Source organism: Erpetoichthys calabaricus, chromosome 11 (assembly GCF_900747795.2).
Source record: "Erpetoichthys calabaricus chromosome 11, fErpCal1.3, whole genome shotgun sequence".
Classification (NCBI taxonomy): Eukaryota; Metazoa; Chordata; class Cladistia; order Polypteriformes; family Polypteridae; genus Erpetoichthys; species Erpetoichthys calabaricus.
The window spans coordinates 74,800,510-74,821,249 of NC_041404.2; the positions used below are offsets into that span (position 1 = coordinate 74,800,510).

General features: G+C 35.5%; 1 protein-coding gene across 4 annotated transcripts in view; it reads left to right on the forward strand.

Annotated features, from left to right (window-relative positions):
• LOC114661328 (voltage-dependent L-type calcium channel subunit alpha-1D-like) overlaps positions 1 to 20,740 on the forward strand; it is a 232,888-nt gene that overhangs the window by 17,387 nt on the left and 194,761 nt on the right. For all 4 annotated transcript variants that reach the window (XM_051933786.1, XM_051933787.1, XM_051933788.1 and 1 more), the window contains exons 2-3: positions 5,991 to 6,267; positions 7,106 to 7,211. In XM_051933786.1, the coding sequence (XP_051789746.1) occupies positions 5,991 to 6,267; positions 7,106 to 7,211 (383 nt within the window). The remainder of the gene's footprint in view (positions 1 to 5,990; positions 6,268 to 7,105; positions 7,212 to 20,740) is intronic.

Consider the following 20,740-nt stretch of genomic DNA (forward strand, 5'->3'; position numbering starts at 1 on the left):
CATGTAGCTTCAGCTGTAAGATTCTGAGACGTTATTTCATATTTTGTATTTGAAATCTCAACAACATGCAGGATTTTAATTAAATTCAAAACTTGAATGCACAAAGGCAGAGGATTAGGGAGTATAACTAAAAAGATAAAAATTGAGATAAAATGCTTTTCCACTTCATTACTTCAGTTTGTAAAAGAAATCAATTGGTATACCTTATCTTTTTTACTTTTTAAGCTGTTTGGTATAGTCAAGTACAGAAGTCATTAAAAAGTTGCAGGTTTTTGTTCTTACCCAGTTTTCTAATTCTTTGCTGATGATGGGACTTGTTATTTAATTCTTTGGCTTGTTAGTGTTTTTTGTTCTGCCCCCTCAAATTATTCTTATATTGTATATTTTCATTTTCTGAGGAACTCATCCAAATGATTAGTGGGCATATTCTTCTCTTTTCTTTCTCTTACATTTCTCTTCAAATATTTTGTTAAAGCAAATACTTCTTGGTGAACACACACACATGTATAAATGATACCAAGTTAGATTTTAAGCTGCTAGTTCTTTTGTCAATCACATTTTATTGCTAGCTTGTTGAGAAAAGAAGAAGCAACTAAAATAGCAAATGCAGCTTGAATCTTAATAAGCAAGTGAAGTTGAAAAATCTTACTTGAGCTACAATTTTCTTTAGTAGCAGTAATCGCTTATAAATAAGAAGTTAGTTTGAACTGGGACTCAATCTTTAAAGAAGTTAAAACTGCTCTAAAAATTTGAATCACCTGTTTATTCCATATGCAGTTGTCTATAAGATTTACAAAACTCCTTTAAAACAATATTTATTGGGTTTAACCCCTGATTCAGTTTGTAATGTATTCTCTCCTAAAATGCCTGGTTCCTTTTTACTTTCTCGTATATAGATCATCAAAGATTTGATTTTGCGATTTTGATGAATCTCGATGTTTTAGATCTCCCTGAGTCCGAAAATACCATTTTTGGAATTATGTCTGTGTGTCTGTCTGTGTGTGTGTATGTAAACATGATAACTTGAGTACACTTTCGCTTAGGTCAACAAAATTTTCCATACAATTATTCGGTGCAAAACATAGATTTCTGTCAACTTTTGGGTTATTTCTGTTAACCGGAAGTGGTACTTTACCTTTTATTCATGGAGCTTCAGAGTTCAATTTAATCAACTTTACTTTTATAATAATTGGTCAATATATTATTAATTTAATCTGATTTGTTGTTGATGGTTCTTTAATGTACATAATATAAAAATATAATCATTGTCTTGCGGTTTACTCCTCAAATGTCCATCCTCATATCTGAGTATATGAGAAAGTCTACGGGAGACCATTCCCAATTTTTTCATATGTTTTGGTCTGGCATCTTTGTGGTCCTCCATGTTCACCACTCTTTTGCTTGTTTAGGATGTCTTTATTCCTTGTTCTCCACAGCTTTTTTTTTACTACTTAATTTTTCATCGTACTCCTTTTCATCCTCTAATAAGAAATTGATTTCAGTGAGTTCTTAAGCTGCTAAAATCTTCCTGGCATCTTTTTGGAAAAAGTAAGACCAATGTCTAATAATTCCTGGAGGAACTTTTTTTTAATAATTTATTTCTTTTAGAACTTTCAACTGCTCATTTTAATTTATCTTCTCTATTCACAATATCATATTTAGAAAAAGAATTTGCACTTATTAAAAATCACTTATTTTGTTGTGTTTGGGATGGCATGCTGCTAGCACATTTTTTTTCTAGCCATCTTCTAATGGGTTCAGGTGGGGGTGGTGGAGTGATGGTGGTATATGGCCTTTATTCTATTTTTGATGTTACACTTTTTTTATCCCTGTTCCCTTTTTTCTGTCTTTAAAAATAATATGTCATTGTTTAAAAAAAAAAGAAATTCAGATGTACCTAAAATGTGCAGCCATAGTGTCCCTTCATGACCAAATATTAGCACCCCTGGTTTAAAGAGTTAAAGAAGGGTTACATCAGCATGCTTCTTCAAAAAGGAAAAATACAGTTAAATTTTATTTCTAGAGGAAGGTCAGAGATCCAAAATTGTATGTCAGATTTTGATGTATATAACCTTTTTTTACCCTTTACATACTTCTTCCTTTTGGCATAGTATAGGATTAACAGCAGTTATCTTAAAAATTAACATCTTCACAGCATTCAGATATGTAAAAGAATGTGAATCTGTTTGTCTAGCCATTGATATTCTGACCTGTCTTGTTGTCTTTAGGTTCAGAGTAGTGGCATAACCTGTTCAGGTAGTGATGGGTGCAGAGCAGGACCTCCTGTTAGACGGAATTCCTACTTATACTATACCGAACATGCTTCAAAAGACAAACTCTGTGGTATTCACCAGAGTAATTCCTGCTGCCCTGAACAGAAGATAGAAAACTGGAGTTCCTGGAGGATAACACAAACATTTGCAAAATCCATCCTATGAACCATAGTACTACTTGAAATACCCTTTTATATGCCAAACATTTATGGCAATAAGTCAGTATCCTAAATATTTTTCATGCAATGTGAGCTTAACTTGATAATGGCATTCATTTTTAAGCTACTTGAACTAGACCAAAAATTGTAATTGAAACATAAAGATTGAAATCACATTACAACAAGCAGCTCTCATAAAATACCATTGTTTTTGCATTACAAATATGCATCTCTGTATATTGTATATTAGGAATTTTGACTATAACAAGAGATATATTAAACAAAACAAAAGGGGGTATTATACTAATATATTTCTAAATCTTCAGGACAGGATTTTTTTTCTTCCTGATGGCACCTTATCCAAACGTTATCTGGAGTGTGCTCATCTATACAGACTATGCATCCAAAACAAGACTGTTTACAGTCTAGATAGTGTTAGATAGGCACCCTCACTTTTATTGATCCCAGGATGCTGTAACCATTTTGACATAACCTGTTTCTAGAGAATGCAGAAAAGCTATGAAATGTTAAGCAGTGACTTAAATCGCCAAGTACGTTAGAGCTGTTTTTGCTTTTGAAATACTTGAAAGACTCCTTTTGAAATAAAAAATTAAAGCATCCATTTGATGACTATAGTATAATTCTCCAGATAATACTGAATTAGTTGCTCCTGTTTAGAATACATTTTATCTGTACCTGTATCTGCTTATAGTTATTTGCTTTGCTTCATTTAAAGCAATTGTAAACTGCTTTATATGATACAATTCAGAAAAAATGATAGGAGCAAACTCTTTATGAGGAAATTGAGGAAGCATTTTCTGGGATTATTAACATGAAAGTGCATTTTTGTTAATGCTTGGTACTCATTTGTTTGTGCATTACTATTAGAAAACATGCCATTTGGAATAAATGGGTTTTGGTGTAAAGAAATTAATATTTTTGTATTTTCTAATTTCAATTGGTCACCATTTACATTATGTGGCATTTAGAAAATGATAAAGACAGAATAACCACATTAATATTTTATGTATCAGACTGCAAACTATGTCTTTTGGATGATGCTAGAGATTATTAATGTGATTTATGAACATTAGAATGACTATTATTATATTTGAATTTATTTGAATTATGCTGGAGAGCACACACATTAGACTGATAATTGAAAAAAAGTTTAGAGTGCTGTATGGTACAAAATAAAACAAAATACTTCTTCATAATTTTAATTTAGACATATGAACATTTAGCTACTTCCACACCTAAAGCAAATGTATCTGATCAAGTACAGCAAACCCCCGCAAAGTTGCGGTACAGAGTTCGCGGCCTCAGTCATTCGCGGATTTTTCCTTAGAACCTACAGTTTCTAATAATTATTAGCGGAAATCGCAAATATGTTCCGGAATTTTTATGGCTTTTTTCGTAGCAATACTGTACTGAAGCAACTGTAGAGGAAATGCGGCTATGGATGGTGAAATTAGCCAATAGAATTTGAAACTACAGCTCCCAGCAGTTCCTACAGTGGCTCTGATTGGTCTTCTGCTGAGGGTGCTGGGGCTACTGGGGTCAAAGGATGTCAGCACAGCTTTTATAAAGGGGGTCGTGACCAAAAGAAAACAAAAAGTTTTTGTAATTTGTGTTTCAAGTTCCTGTCTCTCTGCCTGCCTTCTCTTGGGTTACCTGTACTTATTCGTTATGTCCTGGATCGTTTCGTGTTTGGCGTCTGCATTGTCTGCCGTGTGCCTGTGTACATGAGGACTGTAAGTGGATTCATCGCCATCCTGCAAAGAAAGAAGCACTCCTGAACCCGTCTTCACCATTTCAGGAACTAGCGGTAGGACTATCTATTTTCATCATTACATTTCATCCGTTGCCGTTTTTCATGAAAGTTTTTCCTGATTTACTGTTGCGGTGGGTTAGCACCCCGCCCGGGATTGGTTCCTGCCTTGTGCCCTATGTTGGCTGGGATTGGCTCCAGCAGACCTCCGTGACCCTGTGTTTGGATTCGGCGGGTTGGAAAATGGATGGATGATTTACTGTGTGTGTTTTGTTGGTGGTTTGTTGCATTTAATGTGTAATTGCTGTAAGGGGAACAGGGGTGGTATCGTTGTTTTCATTTATTTAATTTGTTTTCATTACATTCTTTATTTGCTGTTTGATTACCGGATTGCTTTGTTTTTGTTTCTGTTTGTGAGTGCGTCCCTAGAATCTCCTCCATAAAAATAAATAAATTGCCGTCTTCTCTGTCTTACTTGTGGCTGCTCTGTCGCGTAATATGCTTCTCGCGCGACGCTACGCTTACTTAAAAGCGTGAACAGCACCTGTCCTTTTTGGCTGATTGCTTTGTTTCTCTCTCCTCCCCCAGACATCCTCTGCTCCTGTTGAGGGTTGTGCTCCCCAGTGATGTTTGTCTATTCTTTAATTGATAACTAACTGCATACTGAGCTCGTTTTACTTCTGAAAGAGACATGTTTGTTTGTTTGAAGTGTCTGAATAAAGTTCCTGTCTCTACAATCTCCTGTGTTTCTGTGCAATTCTGTGCAAGCGTGACACCCTGCATCCTCACTATCTCTGGGATTGAGACAGCGTCAGCGTTTACCTCTGTGTGTTTGCATGCTGCCAGTTCAAGCGCAGTTGGCTCGGTGATTTCATCCATGGCGTCAGTTGTACTCTGTACATATTGTTCCAGTAGTTTTTAAAATAGTTTTTACAGTTCATTAGCAGTGTGTAAAATGATCAGTATTGCAGTAATTGTGATGGCCTTTGCATGGAAAAAAAAATATGTTCTATTAAAATTTCACTTTTTCTTTGTGAATTGTGACGTTTACTTAAAGTGCAGCAAAAAAGTATTTGGCGTCCAGGGATGCATTAACCCTCAAGTATGTGGCAGTTTAAGGGTTAAAGCCCCAAGATGCCGTTGAAACGCCCTGCACCTTCTAAGGCTTCTGGCAATGAAAATGCGCTTGCATGAATTACAGTACATATAGCGGTTACATCGGTATTTTACATTATAGCAGTACAGTATACAGGTTTACCTTTACAAATTATTTTTTAGGTAATGTATTAAGCTGAGTTTAAAATTAAATTAAAGTGTTTGGGGGCATATTTAGGGTTTAAACTATTAAATCTGGCATTTTTTTAACCACATCAAAAATTCGTGGTTTTTCACAATTGCTCTAGGAACGTAACCCCCGTGAATTTTGCAGGTGTACTGTATACCTCTTACTTGGATTTGCAAGTACAGTGAAGGTTGCATTATGTTATTAATTATTGGTTTTTAAAACCAAAGAAACTTATATGATGTTTGGAGTCAGAATCAATTTATTGAAATAACTCGGGACATTATGAGCTGCAGCAATAACTAAAAAAATAATGTGGTATATAAAACAGTTTAACTAAGATCACACCAGTGCATGCATATGCCATGATATGCTTATGTCAAACTGCACACATTCATGGAAGAATTCTGCATTCATGTTGCTGTCTGCTATGATCACAGTACGAACAATGCAAGCATGGGGAATATTCTGGTGCTAAATCCTTTGTTTTTCTTTGTTTTCTACAGGTGATGGCCCAGATACATACTCAAACCCAAGTGAGAGTGAGGAAAGAAATGGAATACCATGGCCAGGGTTAAATGGTGTTGTTGGAGAGAAAATAGTAAATGGCACTGATACACTGAACTCAACCACAAGCTCCACTGCTACACACAAAAAGAAACCACAATACGGCAAGAATAAGTGCCAGGGAAACACTTCTGCCAACCGTGCTCCTCGAGCACTGTTTTGCCTGCGACTCAACAATCCTATTCGCCGTGCTGCTATCTCCATTGTTGAGTGGAAGTATCCTTTTTGATTAATGAATTGATGTGGCCCTCAAGTATGGATTTAAAAGCAAATGTGGATTATAGTGTGAAAGGAAAGCAATGACCTTTACTACTGTATTTCTGCTGATACACTGTACATTTATCAAAACTCAGCTTCACATAAATGGTGTTAGTTTACCATGTGAGTTTTTTCTTTCGGGTCAGCTTTTGAGGAAAATACTTGTCTTGCTTAGACAAGCTTTTGTAAGAGACTATTTGACTGATTTATGTTCCCACTACACTTATTAGAGGTCCTCACAGCTTACTAGGGTACATGTAAGGATCCATTCCAGTTAAACCAATTGGGCAATCCTTTCAAACCACACCTCTTCCTATATACATTTTAAAAAGGTATCAATGGTTGGCCTTACACACTGCATTACATATATTGTAGTTGCCCACCTCATAGCATCTTCAATTTGTGCAAAGTTTTCCTCCTGGATGCTAGTGTGATCATTTATTAGCTATGGACCCTGAGGCCTCTTGACCTACTTTAAGCTATTAACCAATCAATGGAAAAATTTGCTCATTTCTGTTACAGTTGTTTTGGCTACAGTATGTAGGTTACTCAGGTATGTCCTTTCATGGTGGTGGACTCATTATTGAACATTGAATATTGTTTTGACCCTAAATATTTTCACTGAATTTATATACTATATAAAATGTGTACTTTGTTACTTTGTGCTGCCTTTGCATCTACAAGTGGAGAAGGCAAAAGGCACTGTACAGTAAGTGACAGTCCACAACAATATAGAATTTATGTCTGTATTTCATACTATTGGATTAGCATTTTCCTTAGCCATATCTGAACTCAGACCTTTTGATATCTTCATCCTTATGGCCATTTTTGCTAACTGTGTAGCACTGGGTGTGTCAATACCCTTCCCAGAAGATGACTCAAATGCAACTAATCACCATTTGGTGAGTTTACTTTTTTTGAATGCCTTTTAATATGAATATATTAATATTTAATATTATACAGTTATCTAAATACATTAAATATTCTAAGAGAATAGACAAGCCAGGCTAAGTGAATTTGGGATTGATTTGCAGCATTATGTGCCATACAGTGCTTTTGTTTGCAGTCCAGGCACATCTGAAGCAGACCGGACTTATTTTTTATATTATGCATATTAACTTATTGGTATACCCACCACAGCTCAGTAGAATAAGATGTATTGCTGCAAACAATGTGACTGTTACACTAAGTGTATAGCCTTCAAAAAAGAAATCTCTTACTATATGTGTTCTGCAGGGTTTACTCTCTGAAAAATAAATTTTCTTATCTCATATCCCCCATCTGATTGCCTAATCTTCACACAAATGCACTTCAAAATATTCTATGGAAGAAAAAACACTCAAACGTCAGGGAAAAGTAACACTTAGCTTGACGTTTAATACTGATTTAATGGCTTTTAAGGCCCAGGAAGGCAGGGTATCATGAGAACAAGAACCTTTTCTATAAAAATATGGGCAAGTTCTTCCTTGTTGTTGAGGTCTTGACTCTTCAGCTCTATCTAGGTGGCTTAATTTGGAAAGAGGTCCGAAAGGTGGATAGCTTGATTGATTCCAAAATGAAAGTTTTCTAAGGTTAAACCGTTGTGACTGACAGACAGTGAGCAGCAGGGCATGTCTTTTTGTCATATTATTTCAATACTGTTAAAATGAGTACAGTAAAGAATACAGTACCCTATACACCCTTTAACCCTGCATCACAGTGTAACCAGAACTTTGTAGCAAGTTGTTGGTTATATATGAGTTTAACAGTTGACTTTCACTTCAGGCCTGTATTAGTTTGTAGTTTATCTCTGGATGTTTAAATTTGGTAAGGGCCTTATCTTAAAGCTTATATTTATATTTACTGGTTGTATTAAGTTAGTTCTCTAGTACATACAAGGAACAGCATTGTAGCACAATGGTGAGTGCTGCTGCATCACAAATTCATTGTCGTGGGTTACATGTTTTTTTGTTGTCTATGTGGGTTTCCATCAGTTACTCTGCTTTTCTTTCCACATCCCTAATGAGATGCATTCTAGGTAAATGATAATTCCAAATTGGCTCATGGTGAGAGTGGAAATGTGCATGAGTAAGCCCTCTGATGGACTGGCACCCCACAAAGGGCTATTTTCTATATCGTGTCTAGTGCTGCCAAGATATGATCCAGCTCATTTTAAATTGTATTAGTGATAATGTTATTAAGTACAAGTTTAAATATTACTTATATATCTACTTAGCCATTTCAGCTATAAATCACAGTGACACACATATTGTTGAGTATGTTTTTTGTACACTACACCCAATTGAATGTGTCGCTGTAGACTTTGAATTCTGTGTACATAAACTCCTTAAGCAATAATCAGAGGTAGACTAGAAAACAAGATATGAATTTGTCCTTTTCACATCCTCTGTTTTACTTAGTCACTACATAATGTTATACCTATTCCTTACAGAAGAGGTTGTCATATTTTCATAATACAGGCTGCACATTGTTCTGTGTTTACTTGATTTCACCATTCAAAAAAATAGCTGTATAAAAGGTATAGACTGTGACTTTTATTGCTGTTAGACTGAATCCACTTACTTGTAGCCAGTGATGTGTAATGCACTGTACCTTGCAGTGAAAGCACTTTGTGAGTACATCAACTACAGCCCAATCATATATCCACATCTTGAATTAACTTATAAACTTTTATTTGTAGAAGACAATACTTCATACTCTCCTCTTTCTTGCCTCACAAAATCTATTATTTTGCTTAGCTGTAGTGCATAGGATGGTGTTTATTTAATACAGATTTGTACTTTAACATCAACTGCAGATCTGAAATTTGTCAGCTAACAGTATTGCTTGAAAGCAGAATTTCACAAAGTTGTATAGAATAATTTTTCTTAAACATAATTTTGTTCATGCTTTTTGTAATGGGCACAATCTTGGTCTCAGCAACCATTTGTGTATTTGCATATGTTTTTTCAGTTTAATACCACCAGTCTTTCATCTGAAAATGCTGAAATGCCCTTTTAGAGCTGGACGTTTTGTCTCCAAATGTCATTATCTAGAACTTATGCATATATTTGGGATATGGTCTTAAAGCTATTGTCAAACATTCCTTGTCTTATGGAGTAATTTCTTTTATAGATTCAGATGTTTGTAAATCACTTTTATCCTTTTTTTCTTGTGAATTACACATGCATGTATCTTCTGCTCTCCTCTTTTCTTTTTAACTCCTATGCTGTGTAAAGATAAGCAGGTAACAGTGATGTTCTTCCTCTTTAAAGCCACTAATCAGTCTGGCAAAGATGTTATAATTCAATTATTAAAAAATAAAGTTATAGTATAAAACAACATTCAAAATAATTACAACTTCAAATACTGCTTTAAGATTTTTTTTTTATCATTGTATTTTTGATTTTTCCCTACAAAGGCCAAAGATCTCTGTAGCCTCCCCAGTTGAGAACTAATATCTTGTAGGGTAGAGTTATCTTCCTTTCTAATCTTGCAATGCCTGTCCTGTTGGCTAATTATTTCTCTAATATCTTTGTCTCCCTCTCCCTCTGATCTTACGTTGTCTGTCACCAATTTTAACAGATATCCTAACATGTTTCTGATCCTGTATTAAAGATATTCCTATTTCCTTGTGCCCTGGGTATTGAAAATACATTCCTGCATTAGCCCAATATTCAACACATGCTTGTTAGTAGTGATTGCACAAATGTTTTTAGATTTGGTCACTTTTTCATCTTTGAACAGAATTGATTACCACTTTCTAATTTTTCTTTTTCTTTTTATACAGGGTATACTTGCATATCTCTGAGTGTATAACTTTATCATAAAAGATGTGTTATCTCCTTGTCCCTTCATAAACAGTATGCTTGTCTGCATTCCTCTCTCATAAGCACATTGAAATTGGTTCTTGAAGGTTACCTCCAACAGCTTACACTTGTTTGTTGCTGGTACCGTTTTCCTCATGTTTGTGTCCTTCATGAGTTTCTCATCCATTTTTAATTCTTCAGACTTCTTTGAAACTAGGTGTTCATGTGACTTGGCTGGGTATGGATACCAACACTTGTATCTCTAGAATTGATGTCATTTTCTATTATGTTAGTTGTTTCCTTGTCTATATGTTTGTTTATCCAAATTAACCACTGTTGAAAAATCATCCAGTATAGGTAGTCATTGTTAGCTTTTGAACATATAAAAACTTTCTTTGAAGAGAAAAGATATATTTCGCGGACCGTTGTAATTCTTTATTTTCTATGTACTAATTCACCAATGCTTTTAAATGCAGCAAAAATTAACAAGGAGTGAGCTATGTTTCCCTTATATCATTGGAATAAATATGAAAGTAAAGAGATTAGAGAAGGTAAATAAGATAACTACTGTTGAACTACTGAAGGGAAAAAACAGCAGGTCAACTTTTATGAAGCTTTAAACAGTTATGGACTTCCATCCATCCATTTTCCAACCCGCTGAATCCGAACACAGGGTCACAGGGGTCTGCTGGAGCCAATCCCAGCCAACACAGGGCACAAGGCAGGAACCAATCCCGGGCAGGGTGCCAACCCACCGCAGCAGTTATGGACTTATAGTGGTATTTTAATCTATTTAAGGGAACATATTGTTTTCTCTTTAAAAAGTGTTCCAAGGCACTGAATGTGCTTGTAATAATTAATACAAACTTCTTGATGCTAGGATTATATACAAACTAGACAAAGAGCCCGTTTCAACATCATAAGATGAAATGGGCACGAGTTTGTGTCAGCAGTACAATATGGAATAGTAATAAGTATAAGCACCACAAACCTGATATAGGTGTATTGAATGAATGCGTAATTGAATCAGAGTGCATAATTAGGCCTCGAGCTGTAGTCGAAATCACCTTTCAGGCCTCTAGAGCTTTAATCGAAGTCGCCTTTCTCTTTGAATTTTTGCGGCCGTAAATCTGCCGCCTGCCGCGATGTTGGGGTTGGATGTCGGTTGAAGTCGCCTTTCTCTTTGAATTTTCACGGCCGTAAATCCGCCGCCTGCCGCAATGTCGGTCTCGTAAGGTTTTTCAGGCAGCTGCACAGAAGGCGACTGCGCATTCAGCTTCGGACGGACGTGAGTGAGTGAGGAGGCTGGCGAATTATGTATTAAGATTAATTAATTGAACTGACATCTACAAAGAAAACTTCTATTTACTTGACTTTCTGCTGATTACTCTATATAAATGGTTGTTAAAGCTGATTTTTGACTCTTTATTCTATATGGCTAATTTAATGATTGTGGCACAGCAGCATAGTGGTTATTACTGAGGCCTCACTGCTCCGGAAGACTACTTATGATCGGTATCTATATAGAATTGGCATGTTCTATTTGTGTTTTTGTAATTTTTAATTATTCCATTTTCTTTTCACATCCCGAAGACCTGCAGAATACATTGATTAGCCACTCTAAATGGACTTTTAGAATGATAGTGTTAATGAATATAACCTGCAACAGAGTAGCAATTGGTTGCTGGTGTCAGATGCTGGTCAGATGCTAGTCTAGCTCCCAGTTACCAGAACCTGAATCAAGGGAGTCAAATTTGTATCTTGGAAGGCCAAAGTGGTTGCAGGTATTCATTCCAGTCAGCTTCTTAATTAGTAACCAATTACTGCTGCTAATAGAACATGTTAATTTAATGAACTTGCTTTTTAAGATTCACTACCTTTTATTGTTTATTTTTTCCTTAAACAGCATAAACAACAATATTGAAATGCAAAGCAAGCCATAAAATGGCCAATACTATTTTCACTTATTTGACCATTATACAATATCTGTTTTAATAAGATTTTTGTGAGTATATGAGAAATATTGGTTTGCTATGGTCCACTAAACATTTTAGTAGTGGTGTCAGAAAGAAGAAAATTAACACTTTTGTAAATGTTTGCTGTGGCAGTATGAGAGCACTAGCAAGCCAAAGCATTTTTAGATTTGAAAAAAAGGAGCTTAAGAAGGTGAATGAGTGTAACAAATACAATATACACATGGAATAATTATACAGAATGGTACTTTAGGGACCATCAAAACTTGACGGCATGTTATTTTGGAAAAATTAGGCAAAAACAATTGGCAAGTTTTGTCGGGTTGAATGGGCCATTCTAGTCAAAACTATCTTAATATTTTAAGAATGTTCTAACTAACAAATATTTCATTAATAGCATGAATTGGCTTATATTTAAGAAACTGGTTGGACTGAAAATGACAGCCTGTCCGGGATTGAGCTTGAGATCCCCGAGTTCCCAGTTTGATTTGCTTTCTATCTTTTTAATGCTTGGCTGTTGGTTAAGGACATAAGAAACATTTAAAGGCTCAGAATCTTACAAATCATGCCAATTAAAATTGAGACAAAGGAAGTACAGTATGTTAAATTAAGAAGGCGCCTGGGAAAAAAACACTGCAGTAACTGTTATTTCTAGAATCTAAGTTGGTCACCCCTGACTTGGGTTGAGGGAAATTAATCTGTCAAAAGGTTCACTATGGCCAAAAATTCAATTTTGGGAGCACTACTCTGCTTGGAGCAGGTGTATTGTATTGTTTTAATGCTTTATTTTCTCCAGTTAATCTAAATTATCCAATAAACACAGAAAACAACATTGGCACAATTGCTGGTTTCTCCAGTGACTTATCAACATAATAGACTGTTAACATAATATAGTGGTTATGCCTGGAAATGTGGAACATCAGGACATGTACACATAAATCCAAACTGAACCAATTTATATCAGGTTGCTTTGCCCTGGGGAAGATATAGCGCAGATTGACAGATGTAAGTGTTACATGTGTTTCCTCGTTTTTGCTTTAGGCATTTTCTGCAGTTAGACTTCTGATTCCATCATTCATTTTTTTTCTTTGTTACATTTCTGTAACTGTAAATACTTGATGTACAGTATTAGTCCAATGACACTTGGTATTAGAATTAGCTAAATCTTTAAAGGATTGATGTGTTTGCAGCTATCACTGTTGACAGCCAGCTTTCAAGAGTAATGCAGGTTAATGCTGTAAACTGATCAACATAACTATGGCAGGCTCAGGGAACAGAGGTAACTCTTGTTAGCTAGAAATAAAGGCGATTTGGTTTCATTACTTGCCCTGAAAGAGTGGCAATCTCATCAGCTCTAAAGCTAAGAGCAGTTCCTTTTTATATTCCATATTTTTAATGATTGTAATACCACTGCTTTAAAAGTATACTCTGTTTTTGATGAAGCCAATACTTTAGATGGCTGATTTCTGAATAGTCTGTCATGAGTTGGGAGTTTTTGTGCCTCATCTTTTATGGTGGTGGTGCATTTGTATAAATGTATAGTCTATAAGAAGCTGGCAACCTTATTTCATTGAACCTAATTGAGATTTCTTTTCATTATTGCATATTTTGTGTATTTTATGCTGTACCCCTGTCAATCTGTTATCCAGCCAAATCAAAAGACTTATCTTTTGACCTTTTAAGAACTCACACCGAAATATTGTGATAGATAGACATGTACTAAAATTAGGTTTTGTTTCCTTGAGGCCACTTTCCTTTTAGTATTATATACATTAAATATGCCAAGGTTTTTGTAAATAGTTTTAATATGTAAATTATACAGTGTATCGTAAGAATTGTAGGAGTTGAACATTTTTAAGGAAATGTAAATTAAGAAGTAAGATGATTTAAATGTTTTAAATTATGAAAGGTAATTGCACTGGTTGATCCCAGTTATTACTTTAAATTAAGTTCTAAGACCATAGGGACATAAACAGAAGGGTAGATTTTGTTTCTTCACACACAAAATCATCAATGCATGGAATAAATTACCATAAACTAAGCAGTGTGGTAGAAATTGGTACTTCTGAGACTTTTAAAACTCGACTGTTAAATTGTCTTTATTGGGCCTGAATGGCCTGTTCTTATCAAAATTGTTTTAATATTGTAATGTTATATAAACTGTATAAAACATGAAAAAAGAGACAATGCATCCTTAAAGTGTTGGGGTCCCAAACAGCAGCATTTTTTAATTGCTTTATGGGAAAGGTTTTTGATGACTGGACTGGAAAAGGGATAGCAAAAACAGAAACATTATTTGTGTTTCTGTTTCTCCTAAAGTTTCCTCTTCAGTGTGAGTCCATCAAGTCAACACTACCTTCCCATTAGCCCCATCCTCTTATTCCTAGTGACTGGAAGGGGCATGGCAGGTCTGGAGGTGATATCACCACTCACTGCTGGTTGTTTGTTCTTCCAATCTGGAAAAAGAAACAGAGATCTGATGTTTTCCTCTCTCTCTCTCTGTCTCTGTCTGTTTCCGTCTTTCTGCTCTTTTTTGTCTACACCATAACCCCTGCAATGCAATAGATTGCTCATCTGGTGTTTTGCACATCCAGGAAAAAATGTCCAGAAGATGTGTTTTTTGCCTAAGAAACAAAGAAGGAAGGGATTAAAAAGGAGAAAACAAAGTAAAATGAAATGAAAATATTCTTTTTACACAGGCTGTATCCATGACCAACAGATGTTGTTGCTTCCTAACATGCCCATAACTTAAGCACCACAACAATGCTGTCAGTTATGTCTTTCGTTCTGTCTGTCTGTCTCTTGCTTTCTCTCACATCTTTGCCTGGCATCAGTTCATTCTCCCAGTAAGCCTTCACTCCAGTTTCACCTTAACTAGCTTTGAACTCCTTCACAGGATTAATTATATCAAAACGCAGATATTATTTATGGAATCTCTAGGGACACTAGACTACATCCTGCAACATCCCTGTACTCTTGAGCCCTATGTAACCATCAAAGAAACATGTCTTCTTGGCAGATCCCAGACTCTTTGCTCCCACTCCTCCAAGTACAAACCTTTTGCTCATACCTAGTAGATTTGAGAACAAACACATGCCTTCTGTTTGTCCTCCCAATCCTCATCCTTAAAGGGGCAACATGATCTCAGCTTTCTTTGTGTTCTCCAAGCCCCCATTATTGGAAGGCCTACCTGGTCTCTCCCTTTCTGCTTTTTTTGGCTGTCTGGCAATGTGGTATTTGGATAGCACATCACTGTATACGATGAAAACATATGAAACAAGATATACCTGTGTTCTGCTTTAGAAATGAGGACATCTGGTTTAATTTCATCCTTAGTTAAATAGTATATTTTGTGTCTGTGAAATGATGAGTCAGTCCGAGAGCATCTTGACCTATAGAAGCAAGCCAGGGGTCACTGCATTAGGGCTTTCTATGTGCACATGCTGCTCTTTTCATTTGCAGAGGGGCTATGATCTGAAATTACCCTTAAGAAGCAGTGCCAGAAATATGTTCAGTTGAGATTTATCAGGTTAGACCTGGGGGGCATTTGCATAAATGAGATGCCATTATTTGAGCTCTTTGCAGCCATGTGGTCCTCATCTGTCCAGCTAAACTACATCCTTGATCTGCTCATCTAAGAGCCTGCAAAATTCTGTTTCCTTCAGTCAGTGTCAATCAGTATGGAAGGCCTATAGAGGAACTTTGATTGCATTAGAAATTCAAAACAGGATCAGTTTTCTTTGAATGTGCTTTCCATGCCCAATCATTTAATTATTTCATTTTTATTGGGACTGTTTATTCAAGACAACCTAGGGTATAAGGTCACTAATGTGCAGCACCTTCCTCTAAAGCAGGACTATTTAATTTTATTTTTAAAAGGCCATATTTACATAATAACATTTTTATTTACTTATTTTATTATGGATTTTGTGAAATGGGCATGGCTTAGAGTATTTTGCTTTATTTTCTTACTGTAGTCTTTGCTGTTAAAGTTGATGGTAGCACAGGAGCTATGGTTTATAGCTGGAAGCTTTCATTTTGAGATGACATTTTATTTTACTGCATGTCTGTTACCTGTTGGCTTAATATTCAAGGACATTGTGGCCTAGAAACAGGCAGGCCTGGCCTGTAGGCAACTAGCTGTAATATGTGGTGAAATGTCAGACTGACCATAAGATCCCTTCTTTTAAACTAGAATGAAATGAAAAAAGTCTCAGTCAGGTTCATACAACTTCTGTCATATGTCATGAGTTGTGCCTTATGCAGCCTAACTCTTTTATGTGCAGTATTACAATTTTTGATTTATTGTTTAGGATTCACCATCTACTATTCACTATCACTATTCAGATATTCCTAATGAGTATTGCATGGGAGAAGTCCAGGAGAAAGCCTGGCATCAAAGTAGAGAAGTCAGGCCTGGCAATATTATGTTACCAAAAGCAACGTTGTTGTGTGCAATATGTATAATGCCAAACTTAATTCAAATTTTCTACATTTTGAATCACATGAGACTAAAGCATCTTGCAAATCCTGGCCACTGAGTGACAAAAGCAAAATTAAATAACTGCATTTACTGTCCACAATGTGTAATTCAGTCTGAGCAGAAGAAATGTCTGAATTTGTAGCAAAAATATCAGCAAGGATAATGGAAAGTATAGTTTTGGTGAACTAATTATCAATATTGGGCTACAGTATGAATTTTTCTCCCAAAAAACATCTGTAATAGGGTGGAATAGTAAAAAAAGAAAAGATGCAGCCACAAAAATGAATCTCCATAGAGCAATTTAGAGACACCTCTAAACTCAGGCAAATGTTTAAGACCCATTGTATGCTTTATCTTGCCTGGTCTTCAGTTTCAGACTGGGTTTTTTAAGAATTCTGCAAAGTCTAAGTTAAGATAATAGGAAAACACGGCCACTCTTTAAAGACACAAATTGAAATTAAAAGCTGTTAAATTACAGTAATTGCTTATTTAATAAAGTGTGAGCTGCAGTGGAAAGTGTGACAGGGATGAGCATTTTGATTAACTTTATATTCTGTGATAAGAAATTAGGCAGTAGACAGAAAAAGGTTTGGGGATGGCCACCCCATATACTAAAAAAAATCAGCAAAAGAAAAGAAACATGTTTTTACAGAAGCAGAGTTCACAACTGAACTGAATAACAGTTTGAGTCTGCATTATAAATATGATGGATAGGAGGAAGAGGTGGAGTCAGGGGGGCCAGAACAGGAACTGATGTGCAGGAAGGTGTGTTCTGGGTACCGGAAATGATGTCGTCAGGGTTTGCCGGAACTGACATCAACAGTCAACGGTCTGGCTCACAAATAACACTGTTTCAGCCTGTAAACTGTCCCTCATGCGCACGTGTGTGACAATTCTAATATTAAAACAAAAATAATTGTTTTTTGGGATGTTTATTTTGAATTATATTGAAGGTGCTGGTTGCTTCAGCCATTTCTTTAACTGTTAACGAAACATCTATTCATTAGTCTGTAAAGATACATAAATATAAAAAATTCAGAATGCAAATACTTTATTTTAAGTGATGCAACAAATACAATTATAAGGTAAGGAAATAATGTTTATGTTTGTTGTTGATTTAAAGTAAGTTCTTCAGTTAGAATTCTGTGCTTAAGCTGTAATCTATTTCTGAATAAAATGTAATCAAATAATGCTGTCAGAATAGGTTATGGCCCCATGCGAATTGATGAGTTTTCTTGGGTGAAATATTTTTTTAGTTTTTATTAAAACAAACAAATTTTACCCATTAATTCAACATCTTAATTTTTCATTTGCTCTAATAAGAGTCGAGTTATTTCAAACAGACAGACATGGCTATCGCAGTAGGTGTTTCTTTGGATTATATGCAAATGCACCTAAAAGACTAATAATGGCTGTGAAATCTTTGCTGTCTAAATGCACACTGGTACATGAAGGAGAGAATAGGTTTTAAGAATTTCAAACTCTATAATTGGAGAGTTACAGTAGCTACAGATTTTAGTTTTAACTGATATAGTAATTTTAGAATGAAACTTTTTAATGGAGTTGCTTATTCAATTTTGCAGCTTATTCTTGTTCTCCACCATATTTTATGAGGAAATCAATATTGTATTTTTTTAATTGAAAGGGTTAGTATTCCTAAATACCTCAACTGTGTCTATAAATACAGTAACATATTCACATATTTTCTAATGAACACTCGAGGAAGCAAACAGAACACACCTGTTTGCTTCACTGTTTTCTACCTTATTATTTATAACTTTTGGGTCAGATAAAAGCAATAAAAGCCACAGAGTCATAAGTAAATGAAGTAAAAAATTATAAGTGCAATTTGAATCTCTGTAATATTCATATAGCTGCACCGTCAACAACTTATGAAATAGGACAATGATCTAATTAGATGAATTGATTCATTAACAATAGAAATTGGCTTCTAATTAATATACTGGTTGGAATAAAATATCTGCTTCCATTGCCACTCTACAGAAGCTGAGTTTGAGAATTTTAGTATACCCAAACTATGTAAAAAGCCATTGTCCTTGTTATTAGTTCACACAATGTTATTAACTTTTTTTGTTTTGGTTTTACTAGATTCCAATTTTTCTTAATATTTAACTCTTCTGTTGTGGTTTTATTTTAATTCTGTTTTTTAACTGATAAATAAAGTCTTCAATTCAGGTTTTTTATTAAGAAAATAAAAATTCAATCCATGACAGCAACCTTTATGGTTGGAAAATGTGTGTTTTTAACTTGTTTGACAATAGTAGTAAAAAGTATATTCCAGTGGGTGGTTTATGCAGAAATGAAAGATACACGTGTGCTGCTTATTCAAAATACCACCTTATTTCTCTTAATCCTGCTGCTCTTGTTCATTTACTATACCAACTCCATATACTGTTAGAAAGAACACTGGGCTCATTCTCTGTCCTACAGACTATTCAAAACCCCACACTTGTCATATGGCATATTTTAAGAGACTAATCATATACTGTATTTAGAAGCAAATGAAAATATTAAATCCTAAAGGAAAATCCATCCATTTTATTATCTGTACTGACTAACATTATGTAATCTCCTAATATCTGAACTTGAATGCCCTCCTCTTTGGTAACTCTCACACTGGTCATTTCTGTAACCCTTTAAATTGACTTATGGGAGAAAGTTAAAATTGACCTATTTAGAAAAATGCACTGAAACTAGCAGTAGCAGGAGAACAAATAGATAATTCATCTTACCCCTTTAGTAGCAGATATAGGGGATAAAATTAGTGTGACTGTTGCAAAGTAAACATCTCCATAACATCATTGATAGCAATAATTTTAGACTTCCAAGAGGGAGAATCCCAATGATATTCCGTAAACTGTTGATTCTGTCACAGCAACTATAAAAATCAGAAGTAAAATGGATCACTCTTTGGGGGTGACTGGATCCTATAAGGACAGGGGAAGACACAGCTTTTCTTCAGAGGCAGAATAACACTGCAATCGGAGAATAAAAACATTTTGAGTAGAAACATTTGTAGGGTAAATTGTTAAAGTGAGTGAGAGAGACAGAGTGAGAGAGAGTTAAGGGGAAGATAGGGAAGCTGTTTGCTGGTTCACTGCTCACTGCTTGAAATGCTTAGGCATGTAAGCCGCTTAGCTTGGTGTGTAGCAGTGGGGGATGGGTGTGTGTGTGCGCATATGTATTTGAGCACTTGGAGGCACAGAGAGTTAAAGATGATTCTAACCCTGTTCATAATCCCTTCAAATTCCTCTCTCCCAGATTGGATGCAGAGTGTGCATGTGTGGTGATTGTGATAGTAGTGATGGGGATTTAATGTGAATTATATGTATTATTTAGTATTGTGAAGAAACAACACAGAACCCCTGGCCACCCCATAGCCCAATTGAGCCGTGCCAGATCCTGCTATTTCTAGACAAGAAATTCACAAGAGGTTTGAGAGTATTTAGTACAAGAAAAAACTGTTCCTCCAATCACTTTCCTTTCAGTTCTTAAAAGCTAATTGTCCTACAATTCCCAAGGCAATCTAGCTGGCATCACAGCTGAAGAAATCAGTCCTTGAACAAAATATTCTTTTCTGTCATTGTCCTGGTTCAATTTAGTCCTCAGTGGCCTGTCCTATCCTTTTTCTGGAGTGTAATATAGTTGTTTTAAAAGCTGCCTCCATCAGCTTCAGCTATATTTTCATAAATCAAGTCCTTCCTGGCTTATCCTTTATACTTTTCTACATAAGCTATTTTACTAAGAATTGGCCATTTGGTTGTTGTCAGTTTCCTTGTTCCTTTATTGCTATAGAACAAACATGACATTATTTAAAGAATACATCTAATATGGTGCAAGGAAAGTCTCGGTGGTGAGATAGAACATCAATTGTCCTCAAGGAGAAATTGGGCTTTCTACAGAAGCTCAATAAATAAATAAGTTCACATACACACTATGATCTGAATACACATTAGAATGACTAAAAAGAAAAAAAAAATCTGTGGCAGTCACAGTCATAGTGAGGCATTATGTAAGCATATTGCTGTTAGAGCCCCAGTAGCATTTCTTGGCACACTTCTGCTGAATAATATGTTGGATGAAAGTACACAGCGTTAGTGTGTCAAAGAGAAGGTGTGCAGCATTGTTCATAATGCCACTCAATTTCCCCTTCACTACTACTTCCA